The following is a 25,656-nucleotide window of genomic DNA, read 5'->3' on the forward strand; positions in this document are numbered from 1 at the left end:
CGCAAACTGGCCGTGGAATGTTTCCATGCGTTAGACACAGAGGTAAAGTGCACTTTTGTATGCTATATAAATGTATGATATACATATGTATGCATACATCAGTACGCAACGTGCGGAAAATGATTCCAAGAGTCAGGCCAGCTGCCACCTGGATGAGGCGAACCCATGATCCCTGCATGAAGCGATCCAATTACACGAACTAATGATTAAGAGAGCAACGAGCCGCGCGCCCCGGGGTATACAGGCTTTGGACCTCAAGGGGGCCTTCACCAACGTGTCCCACGCCAGCGTGCTCGAGAACCTGCACAAGACGGGGTGTGGCCGCAAGACCTACGGCTATATTAAGGATTTCCTCGCCAATAGAACGGTGGCTATCCCGATAGGAAAGGAACAGTCCGAGCCTGTGAAGCTCGGAGACTGGGGTACCCCGCAGGGGTCGGTCCTGTCGCCTCTGCTTTTCAACCTGGCCCTCCTGCCCATGCCCGAACTATTCAACCAGATCGAAAGTGTGGATCACGCGTCCTATGCCGACGATATAACGGTGTGGACGAACCGCGCGGGGTCCGATGCCTGGGCGCAGGAAGCCCTGTAGAGAGCGGCAACGACCGTTCACGAGTATGCCATGACCTGCGGCCTTAGCTGTGCTCCAAAGAAATCGGAGCTGCTCATGGTACAGCCCAGAAGACAAAAGAAAGAGCCACCGCCGAACATAATTTTCACCATCCACGGCGCAGAGATCAAGCCAACGCAGCAGATCCGGATACTGGGCCTGCTGTTGCGCAGCGACGGCAAGACGCATGCAGCCGTCAACAAAATCAAGACCTCATCAGAGCAGGTCATGATCATAACCCGAAGAGTCAGCTACCAGAACAGAGGAATCAAAGAAGAAGACGCACTGCGCCTGGTGCAGGCATTCGTCGTGTCATGCGTAACGTACTCCGCCCCGTACCTCCAGCTTACGAAGGAGAACCGCGAGACGCTGAATACGACGATAAGGAAAGCAGTCAAACTTGCCATGGGCATCCCAGTCTACTCGTCAACGCAGAAGCAGCTGGACATGGCGCCCACAACATGGTGGAAGAGCTGGTGAAAGCACACCAATCCCACCAGAGAGTAAGGCTGAGCAGGACAGAGCACAGCCGGGCCGTCCTACGCAAGACAGCATAGCAAATTGAACAGCAACCGACAACGAAGCTGCTCCCCGCAACGTGGAGAGACATTATTAAGACCAAGCCCCTCCTCCGGATCATGCAGCCGGGGAGTAACGACGAGAGACCCTCTGCGCGGGCCAAGGCACTGTCTCGACAGCTGGAAGGGGACCCCGAAGTTCTACGCGGACGCCTCGCTTCCCAAGCACGGCACCAGAGTAACGGTAGTCGTCACCACCATCGATAAGCTGGTCGCAGGCGCGTCGATACGGACGACAAATACAGCCGAAGCGAAAGCAGTGGCCGTGGCCCTCGCACACGCACAACCGGGAGTGAGGACCGTGGGCACAGACTCCAAGACTGCCTACGCAAGCTACCGCAAGTGTAACATCTCTCCCGCAGCACTAGTGATCCTCACAAAACGAAAATCACCGGGACGGGCCGTTGAGCTCCTGTGGGTGCTGGCTCACTCGCAAGTGGAAGGCAACGCACTCGCCGACCACTATGCCTGAGAACTGTCAATCCGGGCCGAGGGTGAGCCAGAGCTACCGCACCCCGTGGTGAATTACAAAGACATCACCCAAATGTACAGAGACGGCGGATGTAGACTTCCCCGTCGGCATCCGCAACTCGGCCGAAGGCAGCAAACGATCGTGCGACGCGCGCAAGCGGGGTCGCTAGCACATCCCATGCTCTTCCACAAGATGTTCCCAGCAGAGCATGACAATTCATGCCTGTTTTGCAGACGATTGGAAGGCACTCTAGCATACATCCTTGCAGCGTGCACTAAGCTCAAGGACCGAGATCGCGCGGGTGGCTAGGGGCCAGCAACTGCTGGACGCATATGGGACCTGAAAAAGTTCCACCCCATCTGGTGCCAGTGCGCACCAACCTTTACTAAGGGCTCAGTAAAAGTTGATTCTCTCTCTCTTTGGGTTTATTGTTCAGCCAGACAATTTAATATATTTTCTCTTTTCTCTCCGAAGCTGAAAAATACGGAGAGTATTGCCATTTTTTCTAATTCTCGGAGAGCAGCGACTATCAACGAAGTTTTTTATAGATGGAAATCTGTTCTGGCCCCACTATACTCGACACATACCAGTGGTAAGCAGCTGGTCGTTAAAGTGACTGGGTAAGTAAATAGCGTATAAACTCCTTCCTTACTGACACTCGTGATGATATTTGTCATTAATAATGCATCATTTTTTGCAGGCGAACTCTGAAAGGATACAATGGGGATGACGTTTCTGGCGTGTAATAATGAATTATTATGTAACATGACACACATCTGTATTGCACACGAGTTCCGATTGTCAAATATGCTACGTTGCACTTGCTACATATTCTAATTTTCGGTTGGCAGTCTAATATATATATTATACACGATGAAGTGGCTAGAAGTCGAGTAGATCTTTAGAGAAAATTATTGGAACCTACGCCTTCAGAACAATCAGCATGATTCATCTACAGCCATGTAGTAAGGAACGAAAAAAATTGTCATATTATCTTCAGGGCGAAGCTATTGTATGCTTTCGAAAAACTGGCATTCCCAATATAATGAAAAGAAAAGAAAGACACGCTTCTGTAGTGACTGAATGAAGTGTAATGCGGCAAAAGTAGCCATAGCCTTTCATTTTCACTTTTTGACACTCTTGGTGTAGAAGTGGGTTCATCAATTGCGCGAATTTTACATAGAAGTGCAACAGCCTACCTAGTACGGATGCGAGAATGGAGAGCTTGGTATTTCGATGAATCATATTTATAACTCACCTATAAAAATGCGAGGACAACTAAGCGTTTCTGATCAGTTGGAATGCGAAAACGCGACTGTCCAGTTGAACGTTGCTGAGGGGTCCATCGAGTGTTGTAGTCCGGCAAGCGAGCGTGCTGCGCCATTCGGCCGTTGGCTTAGCGTGTTTTGATTTGGCCTTACCAAGGCGCAGGTAAAACGCAGGTGAGAGCTTGCGCGGACTAGTGCCGATAACAAAGGTTTCCGAGAGCGAGGGTGACGTGGCGTTGCTTGATGCCCTCTTCCCTGACGCAACGCTGCTGCTCTCCTCCGTGAAGGCACGCTCTTGATGTGACGTCACAGCCAATAGGAACTTAGGTGCCGTTTCTCGCTTGTCCGGATGAGAAACGCCGGCGGTTCCGCCCGACGGGCCATTTGTCGCTTTGGTATATGTAATTTCCACGAGGATTTTTGCATCCTGCCACACAGAAAGCATGAGCGACGCCTAGTAGTCACACTTAAATTGTGTGCTTAATAGCATATCAGTATAGGTGGTTCTTTAGCACGGTGATGAATAGGGAGACTAAAAAAAACGATATTTGTAACAAATTTGTGTAGCATATTGCCTCAAAATTACGTGGTAGCCACCGCACACTAATAAGCCCTTCTTAGAGATTTAAAGTATAACCGTTGTCACAACAAAAAAAAGATGTCTTTTCTGTAGAAGCATCACTAGCATCATTTCCACCTTCACATTTATCGTTATCTATCAGCAGACGTATTTCATGAACTATTTTCACAGTCACCGCATTTCACATACTACTATTCTCACATAGGATGCTCACATGCCTCAAAAATAGCTTGATTCGTTTTAAGAAAGTTCGCGATATGTCGAAAAATATGACAAAGCCACTGTAATCGGGGACCTGTTAATGTATTCTCCGTACATTTGCAGTACTTTGAAACTTTATTCTGCGTCTGCAGGCCTATTATCCACCAAATACTGTTGCTATACTGCTGAAATAAGAAGCTACCAATGAAACACAGAAACTGTTAAGTACTACAAGTAAAGGTGATCTTTTTATTGAAGCTTTTTGCGCCATGTTACGAGAATGTAGGCAGAAACCCGCATTCGGGTGGCGTTTTTTAATTTACTGATTTAAAGAAAATCTATTTCCAGTAGCACAATTATAATTGATGAACTATTTATCCATACTAGCGGATAATACTTGCACCAGAAACCTAAATTCATAGTTGACTCATTAGAAAATTTGCAGTAATAAACGTTAAAGCAAAAAACTTCACCCCACATATTGGAAATAAAGAATTGCAGTAGATGAGTTCGCAAGGCTTAGAACAGACTCATCGGTTGAACGAATGAATTCAGAAGTTTTACGTGCTAAAACCACCATTTGGTTATGAGGTACGCTATAGCGGAGGACTCCGGATGTATTTTCACCCCCAGTGGATCTTAAACCATTGCACGGGACACGGCTGATTTTGCATTTGGTTCCCATCGGAATGCGGTGGCCTCGGTCGGGATTTGATCCCGCGAGCTCGTGTTTATGAGCCCAGCACCATATCAGCTATGCCACCGCGGCAGGTCGAATTCGCAGTATGACATCATTTTCGCGATATTCATTTTAAAAGCTTCGAGAAAATGCATTGGCGTTACAGTTACTTCTGCGCTTCATGCAGAAGAAGGAAATTTGTAATGAAATATATAGGGTAAACATTGAATTTGTACAGAAAGTTTGATGGAGCATATCCATGAACCCATCCAATCTTCATATTTTGTTGCCAGTGTGTAAACTGTAACACAGCATCGGAGGAGCGTGGAAGAGAAGGAACAAGGGGTGCAAGGGTTCCAGAATGATCGCCTGTTTCGAACTATCCCTTGTTTTATACCTCATTTTCACTGTTAATAAATATATTCTACATTAATAACAAGTGGTGGAAGTATTGTGTACTGGACGCCCTAGTCAACCCAGTCCTACGAGATTTTCTAAGAAGCAGGCGACTGGTTGGACTACCACCCGAGCGAACAAGCATGGCGGACTAACAAGCAGGCCGGTCGAAGAACACCATCGAAGAACGCATCTTTAAAGCCAACCAGAGACCAAGGCATCCTAGCTATTGGACGCCGGAAACACGTATATTGTCAGGTAAAAGAGATGAAGACCTAGATGTCTGACTGAGACACTATGAAAGACAAAGCCGGCATACGGGGTGGAGGGCGTCAGTGTATCTTGTAAATTTTGCATTTTTTTTCTCGCCGGTAGTGCTACTTTTGATTCACAATCATGAACGCGTGCTCGCCACTTGTGAAACTTTTTTCCAGAAACTGAACGCCTGCTTTGACAATTCCAATTCCAAATAGAAGAAAGCGGACCAAACGCTTTAGCGCAGAGCCCTATTGCCTAGTGAAAAGTGTACGACGTATATTGAAGAAATATTGAAGCTATATGCAATGGTCAACGCTGATATGTCGGATGAAGATAAAGAAGGACATCAGTTAAAAGGCATCGCTGAAGGCGTCTGTAGCGTTCCTAGTTAAAGGACACAATAGACGGAAAGTACTGCTGGGGAACTGGCGTCCATCTTGTCTAACTTTTATTCTAACTTCCTTCTTCTCTTCTCCTCAACCCCGGTTCCTGCGCTTCTTCATCTTTTACTCGTAGGCTCATACCGCTTCACCCTTCCACGTTTCTTTTGCTAACCCCTCCTGGGGTAATACCTGAAAACATTTCCAATCGAAGAACATTCAACTGAGCCACGTTCACCAATGCACCACACAGTCTTCAGTACATCTTTCAAAGTGGCTGTCTTTGTCACAGAGTAAGGAACATAAAATTTTGCACTGGATTCTCTCACTCCTTTCCTAACTAGAATCAGGTCGGTGACTTGAATGTCTGGGATTTCTGAGCAATGCCTCTTGTCAAATTTTTTTTCATTCGTTCACGGTACCTCTCCTCCTGCGATTTATGTTTCCTTTCCTCGACAATCTCGAGATTTTCTAACAGCCCCAGTTCACAGTCCTCCTGAAGAATAGGGGTTTCTCCTGAAGAAGCGAACTGCTGGCTGCATCCCAAGCCACTGGTGTAGGAGCGATCGTGACGTCTTACAGCTGCTTCTAAAGAGCATTTCCATCCACCAGGGAAACTGTCGTACATCCTGATATATTGTTTCACATCTCGTATACCACGCTCTCCAAGCCCATTCGCCGCGGGATGGTATAGCGCACAGAATTTCATTGATATATTTGTGGTCTCGAGCCCATCTTGGTAGTTTTTCACTCTTGAACGCTGGACCGTTGTCACATGCGATCGCCCTGGTTGTCCTAAACATATCCCTTTCGAGAAGGGCGATGACACTATTGCCATCTTCTTTTCCTACCCGTGCCGCGACCATCCTAGTGCATTCATCTATGGCCAGAAGAGAAGGTTGCGTTTTTTGGACACCTTCTGGTTTCTTATTTAGCTCAGCAAAATCCATGTGTATAACTTCAAAAGGCACGTTCGAGTGGCAAGGTATTATCATGACGTCCGTAAGCTGCTTATATTTCACTTTGTTGACAAATGTGGCATGAACGAACGTATTTATTGACGTCTTCTTTCATGTGAGGCCGTGTAAATCTCTTGACTAGCTTGTTGTATGGGCGCCAAAATCCGTCGTGTCCTCTAGATTCTGGGCTATCGTGGTACAAACAAAGCAGCCTGGAAACCAGAGTTGGCGGGAATTGATAGCGACCTTCCATAAAAATCAATTGTTCAGTGCCTTCCCGCCAATTTAACTTCATAGATTTCTTCCGATTGTTTTTTGTTGGCCTGTATCATTAGTCTAGACAATGCATCTGCATCAGTCAAAAGGGGTCCAGGTCTGTGGGAGATGGTGAAATCGAGCTGTTGCAAGTAGTTCACCGATCTGGCGATACGTCCCATAGGTTGGGTCATATTCAAGAGTTGAGTGGGGGCCTGGTGATCGGTGAACAAAGTAAACTTCACACCTTCTAGGTGCGTATGGAAGTACTGAATTGCTTTAAGGACTGCAAGAGCTTCCTTTTCAGTAGTGGTGTAGTTGACTTCAGGTGGCTTGATGGTGTAGCTGTAGTAACCTACTACGTGTCGCTTTCCTCGGCCGGATGCTTCTGGACATTTCTGGTACAAGACTGCACCTGTCCCATAGTGTGAGGCATCGGTATTCAGTTCAAAGGGTAAAGTTAAATCTGGTATGCGTAAAATAGGGTCAGCAGAGATTGATTGCACCAGATCACGGTAGACTCTCTCACATTCTTCATCCCACTCAAATTTAACTGCTTTCTGCGTTAGGCGCGTGAGGCATCTAGTTTTTATGGCAAAATCTTTTATGAAGGCTCTGAAATGTCCTGGTAATCCCAAAAACACACGCAATCTGTGTACGTCGTATGGTTTTACCAGTTGGGATATCCTCTCGACGGACTCTTGTTTCGTGCTTTTGGTAGTCCCATCAAAGACTCTTCCAAGAAACACAAGCTTTCCTTGAAAGAACGCACTTTTCTTAAAATTAACCTTGAGGTGTGCCAAGATCAAGGCGTGTAATACATGGGACAGGTGTTCCTGATGCTCAGCCTCTGTTTTGGAGAAGACGATATTATCGTCTATGTACACGTTACAAAAAAAACCTAGGAAAGGCTTCAGAACTTCGTTCATAATCTTCTGGAAACATGCTGGCGAGTTTTTCTAGCCGAAAGGACGCCTGTTGTACTCGTACAGCTCGAAAGGCGTCATAAAAGCAGTGTACATTTTTGTTTCTTTGGTTAGCGGGATCTACCAGAAGTATTTGCACAAGTCAATCCGTGAAAACCTTCGGCAACCACCTGTCTCATCTATGATCGTTTCTATCTTCGGCATAGGAAATGGTATAAGTTCTGTCTGGCGATTGAGAACCCTGTAATCTGTGCGCAGTCTGAAAGTTCCATCTTCCTTCGGCGCAATAGTTATGGGAGAGGCGAAGGGTGACACCAAAGGCCGGATTATATCGGCGTCTAGCATCTCCTGCGATTCTTTCTTCAACCATATCTTGCGCTCTCTTGACATGTTATAAAGTGATTTTCGGATGATGGTCTTCTCAGTTAGTTCGAAAGGCACCTTGTGTGACGTCATCGCTTGTGCATAGCTTCCTATGCATACCAGTTCAGGATAGGTCGTTGCAGTGTCCACCGCGCACTTGACAACACGCAGGTTATCTTCTCTATCCTGCTTTGTCTCTTCCCTTGATAGTCCTTGCACTAAAACCGCATCATCCCAGTATACGATGATTTTTAGTTTCTCTATATCTGGTCTGGATAGCAGAAAGTCATACGTCACCCCATCTGTCACCAGTATTTCACTCTCTTTTTCATGATCTTGGGACTCGATGTTTACTGAGACCCACTGATTATGCATTGCCACTTTTCCATCGTAACCTTGCACCCGTATTACTCTTCCACTGTGCAGGTGACTTGAATCTACCAGCTTGGCATTTATTATAGACACAGAAGCACCGCTGTCAACCAAAGCTATCATATGTCTGCTTCCCACTTTGACAGGAATGTGATGTAGGCTAGAGCAAGTTAAATAAACAGTCTCAGTTGTGGTCATCGGGTCGGACTGATCACCCTTGTTTATTAGTTTTTTTTTTTGTTGTCAGAGGCTCTTGAGCGTCCGAAAGTAGGGGAACAAGGTCGCTGTCGGCGTTATTCACCCGACTTCTGGGAGTGCGCCAACCAAGGTTCTCTGTGCCGCCTGCAAGGTGGCTCAGTTCTCGCTGATTACGGCTTGACCAATCGGCGCCGGACCGTCTGAAGTGACTGCTTGAACTATTGCTTATATTTTCTTCTGAAGTAGATGGTATGTCGTGAAGGCACTCCGGGAACTCATCCATAGTTTTAGGTGATCGTATATGCACTTGCTTCAGGACTTCCGCATGCAGTCCGTGCATTATTAATGCTACTACGGCAGAAGGGGGAAGCATAGGCTCGGCCAGCTTTAAAAGGCGACGTTTTTCAAAGAAATAATCGACGGGGGAGCCCTGCTTGAATTTGAAATTAAGTGCGGCGTCCCATGTTTGCACTGGGTTGCTTCGGAATGTCGTCAAGAATTTTCCCTTCCGCTGGTTCCAAGAGTTGCCAGCCTCTTCAGTAGTGTGCAAGTCATACCACTTCCGTGCAACACCTCTTAAATAACGACGCATGTTAGTAATCTTGTCCTCGTTAGAGTGCCAGTTGTTCTTCCCAGCGGCATATTCATAGAATTCAAGCCAACTTTCTGGACTTGAACGCATCGGTTGCTACAAGTTTAGTCACCGGCTTCTCAGCGTTTAGAGAGCTTATAAGTGATGTCACCAGTTCGTTTTGTTGCAAAAAAATGTTGTTGTAGCCGAAGAAGTAGAGATAGAAGAGAGAAAGCAAGGACAGGAAAAGCAGGGAGGTCAACCTGAAGAGTATCCGGTTTGCTAACCTACACTAGGGGTGGGGGAAAGGGGAATAGAAAAAGGAGAAAGGTAGAGAGTGAGCACTGAGTACGTGTGGGCGGGACACTATGCACAGGGACACTATAAACGATCTCTTAAACCGGTGTACCTCAAGTATTGCAGCAATGCACGATTCGCTTTTCGTGCCAGTGATGGGTGTGGCCACGCTCCGAGTATCTTTGACTCGGTGAAAGGTCGTAAGACTAGCCGGTGCAAAGTTTGCTGCAGAGAGAGGCGTTGTACATCGTAGCGGGGGCAGGTACACAATAGGTGCTCGATGGTCTCCTCGCACCCACAGGAATCGCACATCGGGCTCTCAGCCATTCCCAAAGGAAAGGAATATGAGTTTGTGAACGCTACTCCCAGCCACAAGCGGTACAGCAAGGTTGCTTCACCGCGGGAAAGGCTAGATGGCACTTGTAGCCGTAGCGTGGGTTCCAGTTTATATAATCGGCAGTTGAAGGCACCTGAACTCCAGAGATCTTGCGACTTTTTGCGTGCATGTAGGCGAAGTTCCCTGGCATCGTCCGACCTCGCCAAAGGTATTGAACGCGTCTGGGTATCTTCGTGGGCAGGCCGGGCAGCCTTGTCTGCTAGGTTGTTGCTGACAATGCCACAGTGAGCAGGAATCCATGGTGCACTTCCCTGATGTCAGATATCATCTGCTCGTAGCCGAAGAGCTTTCAAAACGAAGCTCACCACTTTCGCCGACGACTGTGATCCGGAGTCCTTTCGACGCATCGGTTGAAGAACTGATTCGTCGAAGACCGCCAGACTCAAGTTCACTTTCCCAGCACCCTTCCGACGTAGTTCAGCAGTGTCCATGGAAGGCTTTTCGAAAACCAGGTTCACGAGTTCTGCCGAGTTAAGCTCGCGAGATAATTCCACCGCTGGTTCATCTTGAGCTTGATATCTCGAAAAGATTATCTTCTCTGCGGAGGTCTCGTCAAGGAAAAATGTCACCCACATGTTGGAGTCAGTCGTCGGCTGCGCCAAAATAATGTAGCGTTCCTACTTAAAGGACAGAATAGGCGGAAAGTATTGCTGTGGAGCTGGCGTCCATCTTGTCTACCTTTTATTCTAACTTTCTTCTTCTCTTCTTTTCAACCCCAGTTCCTGCGCTTCTTCATCTTCTATTCGAAGGCTCATACCGCTTCACGTCTGCGATTTTTTAATAACGGAAGAAAATCTGAGCCGCTAGGTGGCAGTATCTACAGTTGAAGCAGCGCATTCGACTATAGTTGTTTTTGTATGTCTCATCGATGGCAATGGCACAATATGTTGCCTCTTCACTTTTAGCAGCCACAGATATCACAAGCAGAAATGTCAGCCTTTCGAGTTTGGGCTGAATAAGTTATCGTTAAGTAAGTCCCAATGACGACCGACACAAAAGAGGCGCCAAGCGTTTTTGCAACCCGGATTGATGTCCGAGTTGCTGCGAAGAGCATAGTTTATGCAATGTGGTGTACTTCATATTTATTTAATTATTCTCTTAATCTCAAGGGCCGGGGGCATTACAGAGAGGAGTGGTGATTATTACAAATAAATTCGTAGACCATATTCTTGAAGTTTGTGGCGTCAGAAATGGCAGTGATGGAGGCACGCACGTGGTTCCAGTCATTCGTCGTTCTTGCTAAAAAGGAATCAAAATAAACGTGGGAGCGACAAATTGAAACTTCAACCTTAAAACGATGATCCGTGCGTGACCATATGTATGATGGCGGGGGGATTAGTTCATCCTTAAGTATTTCGTTAGTGTAATAAATCCTATGAAAAAAGCATAGGCGAAAGTATTTACAACGTAACTCAAGCCAACGGCTAGTTTCATTGACGAGACACTTGCATGACGAGAATAATTGAAAAAGAATAAAACGAGCAGCTTGCTTTTGAATGGATTCGATGGTATTTTTTAGCTTTAGAAAAGAAGGGTCGAAAATGGAGCATGCATATTGAAGTTTAGGCCTCACTAAAGATTTGCACAGAAGTAACTTTACGGCTGCAGTTGCCGACGAAAAATTACGTCGTAAAAACCCAAGCATGCGATTAGCGCTACCATAAATGTAATTAATATGAATTTTCCATGTGAGATTGTGTGTTATGTGGATACCAAGATATTTGTACGGTGAAAGATTTTCTACAGGTATGTTGTTAATAGTGTAGGAAGGGTGGTATTTCTGACAGCACGGGACACACGCATCGCCTTACATTTATTAGAATTGAGCTTGATTTGTGATCTAGAACACCATTACGTTACTATGCCAATGTCTGATTGAAGAGTATCGCACTCGCCAGTGTTAGAAATGACACGATAGGGAACACAGTCATCGGTGAATAACTTAGTTGATGATTTAATTTAGTCTGGGAGGTCAATAATATAAATTAAAAAATAATAATTTTCCTAGAACTGACCCTTGCGGTACACCGGAGGTCACTCGGCCAGTGGAAGAGAAATATTCGTTAGCGAAAGAAATTGTGAACGTTTAGGCAAAAAACACTTAATCTAAGCAAGCACGTTAGGATCAGTGTTGAGGTTACCTAGTTTAGTTGGAAGTAATGCATGTGAAGCAGTGTCGAAGGCTTTGGCGAAGTCTGAAAAATGCAATCAATAATAACCTTAGCATCCATCGCCTGCAATAAATCATTAGTGATTGACAAAAGCTGCGTTTCACTGGAAAATTTTTTTCTAAATCCGTGTTGTTAGGGGGTAAAAAATAAGTTTGACTCGAGAAATGAAACCAGGTGTGAGTAGACTATGTGCTCCATTAATTAGCAGGGAACGCTGGTTAGGGATATAGGTATGTAATTAAGTGGGGGAGTAACAATCACCAAATATTATGTACGGGAATCGCCATCCCTGCCTTCCAGTCAATCGATATAATGGTGGTTTGAAGTGACTGGAGCAAAGATTTCACTCAGAATTTTCGATGAAGATGTAATAGTTCCATTAAGAAATTGTGAGTTGATACCATCTACTCCAGTGGTCGGCGAAACTTTTGAGGTCTGTATCAACTTTACAACGCCACAAGGTCAATGGTAATAGGAAGCGTTGGAAAATATTGTACATCAGAAAAAACAGCGCTTGCCCACAGCACAGAATCGAAAAATACAGAGATGAACGCGTCATTGAACACTTCACAAGAGACGCTGCGATCGACTGGTTCGTTGTTAAGATCGCACAGTTTACTGGCCCTAGATTTTTACCATTTACCACAGTCCAAAATTTCTGCGGGTTGTCTTTCAAGAAAGAAGGCAACGTGTGCTCATAAAATGTTTTCGACTGAGCATTCTTGTAGTCGCTCAGTGCTATTGTGTAAGCATTCCAACGCGCATCACTGTCAGTTATTTTTGCTCATCGGAGAAGCCATTTCTTTTTGTTCAGTTAACGTTTAAGACACTAGTTGAATCAAGGTGCGCGAGAATTAGAATAAAAGCAATATACCACTCGGTTAGCGAGAATCTTCGTGCCACGCGGCGAATCTGCTTTGCAGCGGCCGTCCTGTAGAATAGAATCGGGATACAGTGGTCTTAAAGTGACGCTCGACCAGTGATTCCTACATGTCCGGGTAACCTTGACAATAAATCTGGTCACCTTTTCTTTTCAAGTAATGGCTAAGTTCAAAAGCTGTTTTACGTCAATTGGTCTTGAATATCATTTCTTAACAATAACTAACGTGTATACTTTAATGGCGGCTTTCAGTCGCAGAAAACTGCCTATTTCGTAAGACTGTATTCCCTAGTGCACAACGGAGAGACGCAAGTTTTGCACGTACGGATATTGGGACATGTGTAGACTTGAATCGTTGAATTATTCATGTTCGGTAATATTTAACGCTACTAGGGAATGGTTTTTTTGCCTTCTTTGCCCTCTTTTCCGCTATATTCCTAGTTTAGATCAGCCGTGCTTTCTCTGAAAAATGGGACCTCACGTGTGTAATATGTGGCGCAAATTTCACATACCTTCATTAATTAGCCGCTTTGCAGATAATTGCTATGATGCTCTTTCTTCATCCAATACGCAAGGTTTATAATAGGTTACCCAGCCCTTTTCGAATAACAGGAGACCAGGTATTTACGCTTAGGAAAAATAAATGGCACGTTATCGGTGATGCGTGGGCGAAGTTCAAAGTATGTGTGGTATTTCAATAATTTGCGCAAAATTACGTATTCAAGCCCTCCGGGACGTGTAGCTGTCCTTCGAAAGGCGCGGAATTTAGTGAACTGCTCTGGGAAGACCATAAAAAGGCCACTGAGAATAAAATTAGTGGCAAAGGTGGTAACGCTATGGTCCATACAGCCGCGAAATATTTATTTGCATGGATACATTGCAGCCGTTGAAAAACTTTCTTGAACAAGCGCAAAAGACTGCGATATTTGAAGCCTGAGTGTCATGCGAGCAACGTTTGAAAGTGTGTGATTTATGTAAAGGCAACTCAAATTTGGATTGCAATGACTCAAATGTGACTTTGCTAAGAAACGGGCTGTGACTTTGCAAACGTCGCACAAGTGTTCTGTAGTTAGTTTTTTCGATTAGTAAGCGACGTAATCGTTACTTGATGTACAATTTGTGGCAGGTAATGTATCTCCTAGCGCCAATTTATTTCTTGCTTTTGAATGTGCATTGCATCTGGAAGCCGGAGTAGGCCTATTATGTCGTGGCATCTCTTTTGATCGCATCAGAGATTTGCTGCGAGCTGAGAGTATTCGCACTTCATCTACAGTTTGCGACAAAAAAAACCCTCCTTTGTTACAGGATTTGCTGTCAAAGGTGGTATCTGTACTGGCAGCAATGTTGTAATGGTGAAGGATGACGGAAGCTTTCTAGCTGTGAACAGTCTCGTGAAGGTGTTCCTGCATGCGTAAGTGCTACTACTATGCGTTCCATATGTTTCCTATGTGGCGTCGTTTGAATTTTCAAGCGCACAGGCCTTCGACAGTACTAATAGGCAACTAGGCGTGCTTTAATCTGTGCCAATCGTTAAGGGTTCTAAGTAACATGCATACCTCGCAGTTTAGTTCAGAGACGGTAAGTGGAGGAGTGTGCTGCGACGTAGAAAGGTACATATATTACTGCGCGCCATTTCCTAGGAATCAGGCTATTGCAACGACGTTCTCATCTCACGTCTCAGAACACAAAGCAAAAAAAAATGATGTTAGGGTCTCACCGTGCAGCAAAGTCATATATTGTCGTGATCTAGCACTACTATGCAACATGTATACATGGCATACAAAACAGTGTTGCGTTGTCAACTTGCTTCATCATTTTACAAATGGTTTTAACGGACCGCGATTTAGGTGACAACATATAGTTGCCCTAGCCATGTAATCTACTTGCCTTCTGGTTACCTAACATGGTACATACTCAATGGACAGCACTGGAAATTCGTTGGTCCTGGGATCAATGCCTTGTTCACGGGAAAATTCTTCCTCAACTGCGGAGTGTTCTTTCCGTGGAGGCAGTATAGTTTGTCATTGTAATATGTGACACACGAGTGGATGGCAATTTCTTTTTTTCCAATTGATAAAGCTTCCTCCACTTCATGTGTTTCCGCAGATTTCATTTGCTGTCTAGGTGGTAGTAGATAAATTGAAATCCTTTTTGTTTTAGTGTTCGCAATGAAACTGTTTCTTTTTTTGTACATTTTCTGCGAGAAATTACCCATAACTTTTTTGTGCTCACTAGATATGTCTTGCAAGGTAACAACGGCGACACCAGCTTTTAGCAGCGCTATGTGTAAAATGCACAGCAACTATCGGCACTAATTTTCTTCCCAGAAATATTATTCCTCAATGATTTGTATTACGAACCCAAATCATCACTAAATTCCCATAGTTGGTATAAACCGCGGGATGAAATGATACTAGTAGCAACACCACGTGGATGATGTGCACGGCACGTTGCCAAAGTGCTTTCCACGACTTCGGAAATAGGGGACAGGGGGGCTGTTGGAGAGTCCACAACAATTATGACTCTACACGCGCTCCCACAGTCGAGATGATCCCATAGATTCCATGCGTTCTCGTTGCTGCTACTGAATATTTGTCATTCGAGCGGCCGACATCCGTAGCAGCCGAATTATAGCTTCATTACTGCAGCACATCGACTCTGTCATCATCATCATCACAATCATCATCAGCCTGTTTTATGTCGTCTGCAGGACGAAGGTCGGTCCCTGCGACCTGCACTCCTGTCCTGCGCCTACAGATTCCAACTACCGACAGCGAATTTCTTAATTTCATCGCTCCACCCAGTCTTCTGCTGTCCTCGACTGCATTTCACTTCTCTTGGCACGCATTCCGTAACCATAATGGTCCAACGGTTATCTAACCGGCGCATCACATGACCTGCCAAGCTCCATTTTTTCTCTTGGTGTCAATTAGAATATCGTCTGTACCCGTTTTCTCTCTGATCCTAACAGCTCTCTTTCTGCCCCTTAACGTTATACCTAGCCATCTTCATTCCATCGCTCTTTGCGCGATCCTGAACTTGTTCTCAAGCTTACTTGTGAGTCTCCAAGTCTCTGCTCCATATGCCAGCACATATGTCATCGACTCTGTAAGGCGCTCTTATTGTTCTAATCCGTATACGTACCAAATATAACGTAATAATCTGTCCTGAACAAAATACGTACACTTCAAGATCCTCAACTTACTATTACGGGCTCATCTGTAGCCCATTGTGCAAATTAGCGAGAGGCCGTCCAATGAAATTATTAGTTAAAGTTAAGTGAATCCACACCACATTATCTGGAAGTGCAGCTCACGCCTCAGTGTAATACTCATGTGATACTAAATGTTGTCTGTACTCGTATGAAGCTGATGATGCAAAAAGTCCAAAGCGTTTAGAAATCGTCATGGGGTTCGAGCAACTGCAGTATTCTCATCTTTCATGTGTAATTATAACATAATGGTGCCGCTAAGTTCAGGTGTCAAGCACATCGAACGCAATTCCGACAAGGTGTGTGCATCACAACTGAGAAAATTGTATTCCGTATTTTTTCTAGACATGAAGAAAAGCATCGGCAAAAGGGTTACCTTGAGCGATTTTCCTTATTTGTTTTCATTCATTACTGTTCACAGGATAGGCGTTGACGTGGACGGCATCGGCGCTGCTGCGAGATGCTCGGCCAACGCTGGACATCTTATGGGAAAAGGACAGCTAAATGTTCCTTTAAGTTTCTCCGAATGTAGTAGGTCCCTTGCGCAAGCCGCATTAAGGTAAAGTTCAAATTTTTATTGCGGTTTAAAGCGTGCTATGAATGTTTGGAATTATCCTCAGAAAGTGGTTTTGACTTCAGTCTATCTCACGGAAAAATTGATATATAAAAAGCATATTTCGTTTGCCTGTCAAAATCATGCACCACGTAAAATCTTTCTGGAATGCGTCTCTTAGAGTTGGAAGTGTTGTTCATCTTATCTTTACTTAATTTGGTAGGAATCATTGTTATACTGAAAGAGTTATTTCTTGTGCGGAACGCCTTGGTTTCTATAATTTCGTGCTTGATTTCTGTAACAAAAGACAATTAGATTATTATACTGAGCTCATTTATAACATGATGAAAAATTTTGTAGGCGCCTCAACGTGCAACCTACTTTCGTAAATTGAATGGCATTGAACACAACTGTTGTGCTTTCAAATTTCGAATATTCCTTTCGTGCGATATTAACAGAAATGTACCCTGCCTAAAATAATAGAATCATCGAAGCGCGCACTCGGGCGAACATGTGATATTTAACATTCTGTAAAAGCCAGCCTGACGAAGGCATTTATGATCGACCTGGAACAGCGTGCTTCGAGGCCTCTCAAAGAGTCAAGCAAGAGCACCAGGAGTATGTCAGTACTACTTCAGGCCTATGTCATAGCAGGGGTATGCTATGATAGCATGACGCGCAACACCCTCGCAGTAAACAATGCAAAAGTCCCGAAATACAATGCATCTGCAAGTCCCGAACAATTTTGGTATGCACAATTCGCTTAATTTTTTTTTTTTTTTGGGGGGGGGAAATTTCTAAATGACGGCCCCGGTGCGCAACCCATTCTAACTTTGTCATCTGGTATCTGTCGTACCGTCATTGTCTCGCCATCGTCATCATACCTTCGCCGCGACGCTAACGCCGTTCCATTGTCGTCATGCCTCTGTCATCAAGTCGTCATGGCCATACTGCCTTCTTCGTTCCATCGACATCAATATTTCTTCGCCAGTCTATCGTAGATACTTTTAGTTCTTCAATTGCGATTATTCCACGTTGGTTGCGCCACTGTTGTCATCCCATCATAGTCACTTCGTCATCGCCAGAAATTGGCTATCATGCATCCCTTGTCGTAATTTCCTAGTCATATCGTCGTGAATATGCTATCGTCGTCACGCAGCCTTTGTGATAGAGTCGTCGTCATGCTATTGTCGCGATAGACCCATTGTTATCCTATTGTCCTAATATCTTCGTCAGGCCATCGTCATCTTTGTTTCATTAGCGTGGCGCATTTGCACTAACGTCGGTGTTCTGATGCCGTCGTGGTCTTTCTCTTGCCAGTATTCTAACTTCGACATCCGAATCTCGTCATGCCACCATCGTACCAGTGCAGTCATGCTGTCGTTTTACCATCGTCAACATGGTCATTCCGTTGCCGCTATGCCGCCTTCGTAAATTCACTGACATTCCTTTTTCCTCATTTTATCCTAATACTGATGACGTCGTTGAATTGTGATTATGCCACTGTTTTAACGTCATTGCCATCAATACGTCGTCGTCATAGAGTTGCTATTCTACATCCGTTTCCTTGGCATCGCCCACATGCCGTCGGCGTTGTGCCATCGTTCTCATACACTCGTTGTCATCCTGTTAATCTCAGATCGTCGAGCTGCACTCGTTATGCCATTGTCACCATTCAGAATCGTCATCTCAGTAGCGTCATGTTGTCGTCGACTGCATTTGCTTTTCGTTGCAGTCATTCCTCCGTCTTTCCATTTTTCTCACTGCGTCGATGTCATAAAGCCGCCGTCATGCCGCAATCATTATTTTCGACCTTGCAAGCTAATGTCGTAGCGAAGTGGGAGAATGCCAGAGTATGTCGCATGAAGCGGACGCGACCGAAATCTCAGAACGACTACTACAGATGTTAGGTAAACGCAACTTGGTGGGGGGGGATACGGTGTGTAGCTACGTTGCTCAAGTACTACTCATCATGACATGAGTTGTGCCATAGTATTGTAAGCGAAGCTTCCATTGGCTCCCATGTTGCGGTGGCGATGTAGCCGTGCAAAAAGACCCAGTTGCTCCCAGAGCAGAGCAACTGCGGGAAAGAGCCGTTTAATGAGTTTAAAACCCTGCCGGCGCCGGAACAAGAGTCATTAGCAAGGATTAAAGCAGCATAGGCACGCGCTCACGCCACGCGCGCAGCCAGTCATAACCATTTCGCTTTCGTCGGGGAGGGAACGAGCAGGAAAACGTTTCCTGCACGCTGCGCCGGCTTCGTTTCCGTTCGGTTCACTCTCGGAAAACTACCCGCCATTTTTGCTAAGCAGCTATGGCGTTGGGCTGCTGAGCACGAGGTCGCGGGACCGAATCCAGGCCGCGGCGGCCGCATTTTGATGGTGTCCTAATGCGAAAGCACCGATCTACTTACATTTAGGTGCGCCTTGGAAAACTCCCGGCGGTCCAAGGTTTCGGAGTCCCCCACTACGCCATGCATCGTAATCAGATCGTGGTTTTGGTACGTAAAACACCATAATAAATTTTAATATCTTGTCTCCTAAAATGGATATGATGGCCACGCGTTGTGCATTCCCCAGAGGAATGGGCAGCCTTCGACGAGTGGCGGCGAGAACTCGCCCGTGAAAGTGCTCGCCGTGGGCATGCAAATTCATGCAAACAAATTCCCAAACGTACACAGATAAAGCAAAATATACCCTGAAACATATCGCGGCATCTACTCCTGATGCGGCGACACACACACACTCTTTCACATCTCGGGTGGGGGAGGGGGGTTGCGGGGGCAAACCTCAACATTTAAAGACGCCTAGTAGGTCATTTGAGCGGTGGAAGCTACAGCTTACCAGCGATACTCTGGTGGGACAAGAAGCTCTCGTCCAGCAAATACGTCGAGGAGCCATAGCTATTGGATTCCTGGAATGAGGATACCACCCACTCGACATCAAGAGCAACGACCTTGATGGTTCAGATAAATGTTTTCTCTCTCTCTTTGCAACTATTTCCGCACAACCGCTCTGAGCGTCTTGCGCAGAATATCGGCGTGTAGCGCTTGAACTTAGGCAAAGTATACTGTCAGCGCAGGCCGGCTGTATTGCCTGGTGCGCATTTCAAGCGTCTTCTCGATCACTGTGGCGTCAGAAACAAATTCAGTGACAGTCTCACGCGGGTTGCGCATCAATCCGATGAATGGTTTTTTGTTTCACACCCCGCATCCAGAATGAACCTTCTTTTCTTCAGACATGTCGTGGTCGGCATGGCTGAAAAAGCAAGTCATTTCTTCAGCAACGATCATGACGTTTTTGTTCGGCAGCTGTCTGCGGGTCATTAGTAGCGCTTGGGCCCGCTCTTTGCGCTAGATGTTCGTGAAGGTCTGCAACAAGCCATTGCGAAGCAGGTCCCATAAAGTCAGTCTCAACTGCCGGTTATCAAACCGCTTGCTTGCTGCGTCTTTGGACGTGAAGTAGACATGGCGCAGCTTATCGTAGGAGTTCCAGTTGTTGAATACAGCGACCTTTCACATGTTTCTACTCAATTCAAGCGATCATCCTCGGAAATTTGGTGACCCTCTGGGCTCTTGCACCACGGTGGGGGAGGCTGAGGCTTCCATTGGGGTTGTAGACTTGGCCACCATCTTCTTGGTTGCCTCAGGTAGAAGTCCGAGTGGCGGGGGCAGGTGTTGTAGCTTGCGGCTTGCTCGATAGTAAGAGGCGACGTTGGTGTTTTATTCGTGGTCCAGGCTTCGATCACCTCTTCTCGGGGGCGTCCGGTATATGAACGCAAAGCACCTCCACCAGATGTCACGTGGGTGTGCCGTTCAAGAAAACAGTATCAAAGCGGTGAATGGCGAAACTCCCTATTAATTGGGCGAACCTGTGCGCAGAAAAACAGGCTACACTTAAAGCGCAAAGAGAGCGGTGAAAACAGTCGGCGATCGTCTAAATCTGATCTGCCGGTAAAGCGTAGGCTTTTATACATGAGTCATCAAAGGTTCCAGAGTAATCACTAGTGTCCGCGTGTCTTTAAGATAGCTCTTCATAATTCGGGTCGCGCGGGCAATCAGATTACACAAGCCTCGCTGACAACGGAGAGCAGATAGAACCACCGATAACATTAGGGAAACTTGAAATACATGCGGCTGTGTTCCGCACTGAGCAATAACACTTGTTAGACGATGAAAAGTGGCCACACAGAAAAAACAAACAAGCCACGCATCAATAATCATAGATGCCCAGTGAGCTATGCTGCTGAGGGTATGAACGACGTGAGGGTATGAAACGACGTGAATGAATGTGCAAGTAACTCTATGCACGCATTAAAATTCTTGCGTGCTTAAATTATAGTGCAGCTTGTGGTGGTGTTACGGTCTACTCTTGCAATTGAACTCGCTCCCTATTACTTATGCGCTCACCTTGATGAACATGGTGAAGGTGGATTGGCTTCCCGCTGTCTTGCTCCCCAAGTTGCTTCACATGATTTCTGGGCCCTACGTCTCAAATACGGAGGCGTGATGGCCGAGCGACCATCAAATTTCTTTAACGAATAGCAAACATGTAAACCTTGTAACTTTTCTTCAGCAGACTTTATAGTATGCTATTTTAGACCTACTATGGTAGAGTGAGCTCTCTCAAACGCGACCACCGCCGCTTTATTCGACTACCTACTGCCAAGTTACGGCTTTTTCAACGGTGAGTGAGATGTTATATTCGCCTCCGATTGCGTTATTCGCAGAGCAATAATAGCGCATCTGTGTGCGCCAACCCTGCATGATCGAGTAAAGACTGCTATCTTCTAAACAACGAAATCAACGTAAGTCGTGTGTTTAATTGCGGCAGCAAATAATAGGTGACATTATTATTACATATTTTTGTTACATTTCGTTCCATACATGGTGAACGTTGCACGCAGTTTTAGCAAGCCACCCCCTGTTCTTTCCGAAATGAAACACATACCACCTCAATACACTTGTCTATCCAAATCTTCTTCATATCTGTCATAGTATCCATGCCTTTTTATAAAAACGTATAATCTGTCAAAACAAGTACGATGACCGCGGTGTGAAATCGGCGGGCAGCCTGACTGCGAGCCGGCCTAGTTAGAATTGATTGTTCGTCAAACTTTGAGTTTAACACACAGGGACAACGAAAGATACATAAGGACGAGCGCTTACCCACCGCCTGGGTAATTGAGGACGTTTTGTTAAAAGAAATGTGAAGTGGTACACCATTGCATTTTCTCCTATCACACGTTTTTATATGCGTGCTTCAGCCATTATTGCTAATGGATGTTCAACTCAAGTCACTGCTTTACATCGTACTGTTATTTACTGTACTTATTATTGTAACATCATACTATTAAACTGTACTTTATTTTGCTGCCGCAAAAATTACTTGAACGAAGTGCCCAGGGCTCTGGGCCTCTCGCTGTTAGCAATTCTTTATTTTTTGCCATTTTCGTGAGAGTAACTGCATTAAGAATGAGCAAGATGACGCTCCCACGACCACCTGAAGAAGGCCAGTCGTCTGCTTCATCGCTCATTTCTGCACGACGTGCCTTTGAAAGCTCACACTAGCTCGATCCCTGGGAGAGCTCAAGGCCAGAACTCATGGACCCTAACAGTGAGTACACCGTAGCCATGGGCCGCCGTATGAAGAAGATGAGCCGCATGTCGACTGAGGCGACTTCATTGAATCAGAGTGAGCAGGGATCCTTCACGGTCTCTTACGTGCCACTCTCTACTTCACACAACAAGAACTCCTTTAGCAGGCAGTTTCTAACCGAACGTTTTGAAAGTGTTGCCCCTGGGCAAATCAACGAGATCAGGATCAATGCTCGCAAGAACGTCCTGAGAATAGATGGAGAAAATTCAGTAATACTGTAGAAAAAGACCCTTCCACAGTTAAGCGCAATCGCCATCCGCTCCTTTATTACTTACAAGAAGGAGACAACGACTGGTGTTATTTCTGACGTGGAGCTTGAAATCAAGCATGTGGACCTCAACAATCTTTTGAGGTCAGCTGTGCGCATTCTTGAGTTTCACCGCTTGGGGAACTCCCGATATATCAAGTTCATATTTGCTTCTTCGACATTACCAGCGTCTGCCAAAGTGGGCTTCGTGATGCACCGTGTGCCACCTTTCCTTCCGAGGCCTCCTCAGTGCTGGAAATGTCTAAAGATAGGTCACGTGAGCGCTTTTGACGAAGTAGCCACCTGCTCGCATTGCGGCGCAGAGCTCAATACTACCGACTGTGATGCGTCTTCATTTAAATGTGCCAACTGTACCGGCTCTCACGAAGTGACTTCGAAGGAATGCTCGAAGATGAAAGAAGAAGCTCGTATTCTTCGAATAATAGCAAGAGAGCAATCTTCATGTAAAGACGCTGCTCAATCTGTTTGCCAATAAGACCAACGCTCGCGAAAGAAGCGTCACAAAGCCATTTCAGAACTACATAGCGGGGAGAGAAAAAATGGAGCTAGGCAGGCCATGTAATGCGCCGGTTAGATAAGCATTGGACCATTAGGGTTACAGAATGGGTACGAAGAGAAGGAAAACGCAATCGAGGGCGACAGAAGACTAGGTGGAGCAATGAAATTAGGAAATTCGCGGGCGCTAGTTGGAATCGGTTGGCGCAGGACAGGGGTAATTGGAGATCGCAGGGAGAGGCCTTTGTCCTGCAATGGACATAAAACAGGCTGATGATGATCATGATGACGATGATGGTATGATGATGATGATGATGGCATAGCGGGGTACAGGCGCCATGATCACCTGTGCCTTTGCGTGCATCGAGGACGGTAACAGCATCCCGGGCACGGCGGCTGCATTTCGATGGGGGCGAAATGCGAAAACATCCATGTACTTAGATTTAGTTACACGTTAAAGAACCTCAGGTGGTCGAAATTTCTGGAGTCCTCCCCTACGGCGAGCCTCATAATCAGAAAGTAGTTTTGGCACGTAAAACCCCATAATATAAAAAATAAATTAAGGACGGTAATAGCGCCTACTGCTAATTCAAGGTCGATGACAGCACGCGCCAAACATTCACCCCCACCGGCTGTGACACACACGGAATGCCCTTTGCTGCCCTCTAGGGCTATGGCCATGCCCGCGGGTCCTAGTGGTCATCTGCGCCATGAAGGCAATAATGATAGGGCCAATGAAACCGATGACACTAGGGTCAATCAAGGAGGTGGACACACTGATAAGGATAGCATTCAGAAAATGCTGGAACACCTGGTAGAGTCAATGCGCGTGATTAATGGTGGTCTCCTGAATCTGACGGCTGAAAGTACCCTGAAAGTGCTCGCCATGCTGGAGCCTCTTATGGCAGTTCTTTACATGCTGTAAAACCTATTTTTGGCGCTTGTCCTGCTCATAGGGGAGGCCCACTTACCAGCTTCGTCTTAGCGCCTTTATCATTACGTTCACTTCAATTGGTGACTACAGACTAGATACGGAACCCGATAGTGGCTTCAAGCATAAGATTTCTGAATATTTATTATCAGAATGTTGAACTTGCTTTCCCCGTTTTGCATCCCTCTTTCTATATCATCGTCATCGCTCGTCGCACCTTTATGTCCCCGTTCCGCCTCCCCTATGCAGAGCAGCAAGCTACAGCGCGTTAGCTCAGGTCGATCACTTTACCTTCTTTCAAATAAACTATATATCTATAAACTATATTTCATGATTACTAGTAGGAGTAGCAAAGCTCATGGTGTACTATTCGTCTCTTCGTACAGCAACCACAAGTGCCTCAAGAGAAGCATTAGTAGAAAGACAAGGAGTACTGTCGTTTCACCACCTATAATAACAAGGGAAGCGTTTTGTATGGCACACAAACGCACACCCTGTGATGTAAGTATGACGGCGCCGTCCTAGACTGAGTACGGACTTGTGCCACAATAAAAATTTAAGAAAAGGTGCGTGTACATCCATTGCCGCCAAACACAGGTGCAAATAGGCTATACTTTTCCCGGTTAAACCTCCCTTGTCCGGTTAGAAAAATACAGAGGGGGGGGGGGTGACGCGCACGCAACATACAAGCAAAGAACATGGGCATAAATAGTGAATGTCAACTCGACACTCTGAAACCAGGCTCAACCCCAGAAGTTGCCAACTTTATCGAGCCACATGTACCAATTCGAATCTTCGTAAAGACAAAAAAGTGAGGAAGAAGGTTGGCGGGGTGCATGGTACCCGAGAGCTTCTGACAAAATTCGCAGATGCGATTTTTAGCACCATCTTTCAACAATCGTTCCCGATAGTTTTTGTAGTAGAGGTGGGCGTAAACACCACAGAAAGCTTTCAGTTTTGTTTGCACGTTCGGGTTGATCTCAAAAATTGCGTAACCTGGCCCTCGGAACCAGCAGATGAAGACGCTCTATAGTGCACAAAGTGCTCTGCGCTTGGGTATGTAGGTATGCTCGCCAATTGCAGCGGCTACGTACAAGAGCAAATGCGACATAAGAGGTATTGCTTATGCCGGTATTTAGATCGAGTAACTCCCAAATAACGAACGAATAATTATGAGCAAGATCGACAGGCCATTCATGGAGCTCCCTTACAAAGTACTCCTGCTCCCAGTAAACTGTAATGAAACTATGAGAAATATGGTGTGTAGAAATTAAATGTAAACGAAAATGTAAACACTACTCAAAGCCAAGCAAAGGTATCTAAGGGCAGCAAAATGCGGGTCGAACACATTTTCCGACAAATAGCGTTAATTTCTTGTCCTGCTCTTGTCTGTATGCAAAGCCTCTGGTGCACCTGAATCCTAAATAGAGGACCAAAATAATATTTTGATAGCTACTGAACATGCAATACATGCAAAAATGGTAAACAGTAGTCAAGAGTTGCACAAAAATTCATTTGGTCAGGTAACATGATGATGAAGAAATTGTGGGCACTGACCTAGTCAAGCTGAAAATAACACACAAAGACTTTCCTTGAGAGTGATGAAGGAACCCGTATGCCTCCCGAAACATCTGTGTGCGTTATTTACATCTTCAATTGCTCAGTGAGCGCAGTTTCTTCATCGCAATGGTGTATATATAATTCTGCTATAAATAGCTGATACCCCTGCC

At 45.6% G+C, this 25,656-nt stretch overlaps 1 protein-coding gene across 4 annotated transcripts in view; it reads left to right on the plus strand.

Annotated features, from left to right (window-relative positions):
* The window catches only part of LOC135896986 (uncharacterized), a 172,952-nt gene that overhangs the window by 119,251 nt on the left and 28,045 nt on the right, over positions 1 to 25,656 (plus strand). For all 4 annotated transcript variants that reach the window (XM_070522531.1, XM_070522532.1, XM_070522529.1 and 1 more), the window contains 3 exons: positions 14,117 to 14,222; positions 16,444 to 16,581; positions 24,313 to 24,427. In XM_070522531.1, the coding sequence (XP_070378632.1) occupies positions 14,161 to 14,222; positions 16,444 to 16,581; positions 24,313 to 24,427 (315 nt within the window). In that variant the 5' untranslated portion in view covers positions 14,117 to 14,160. The remainder of the gene's footprint in view (positions 1 to 14,116; positions 14,223 to 16,443; positions 16,582 to 24,312; positions 24,428 to 25,656) is intronic.

This window comes from Dermacentor albipictus, chromosome 7 (assembly GCF_038994185.2).
Source record: "Dermacentor albipictus isolate Rhodes 1998 colony chromosome 7, USDA_Dalb.pri_finalv2, whole genome shotgun sequence".
Lineage (NCBI taxonomy): Eukaryota > Metazoa > Arthropoda > Arachnida > Ixodida > Ixodidae > Dermacentor > Dermacentor albipictus.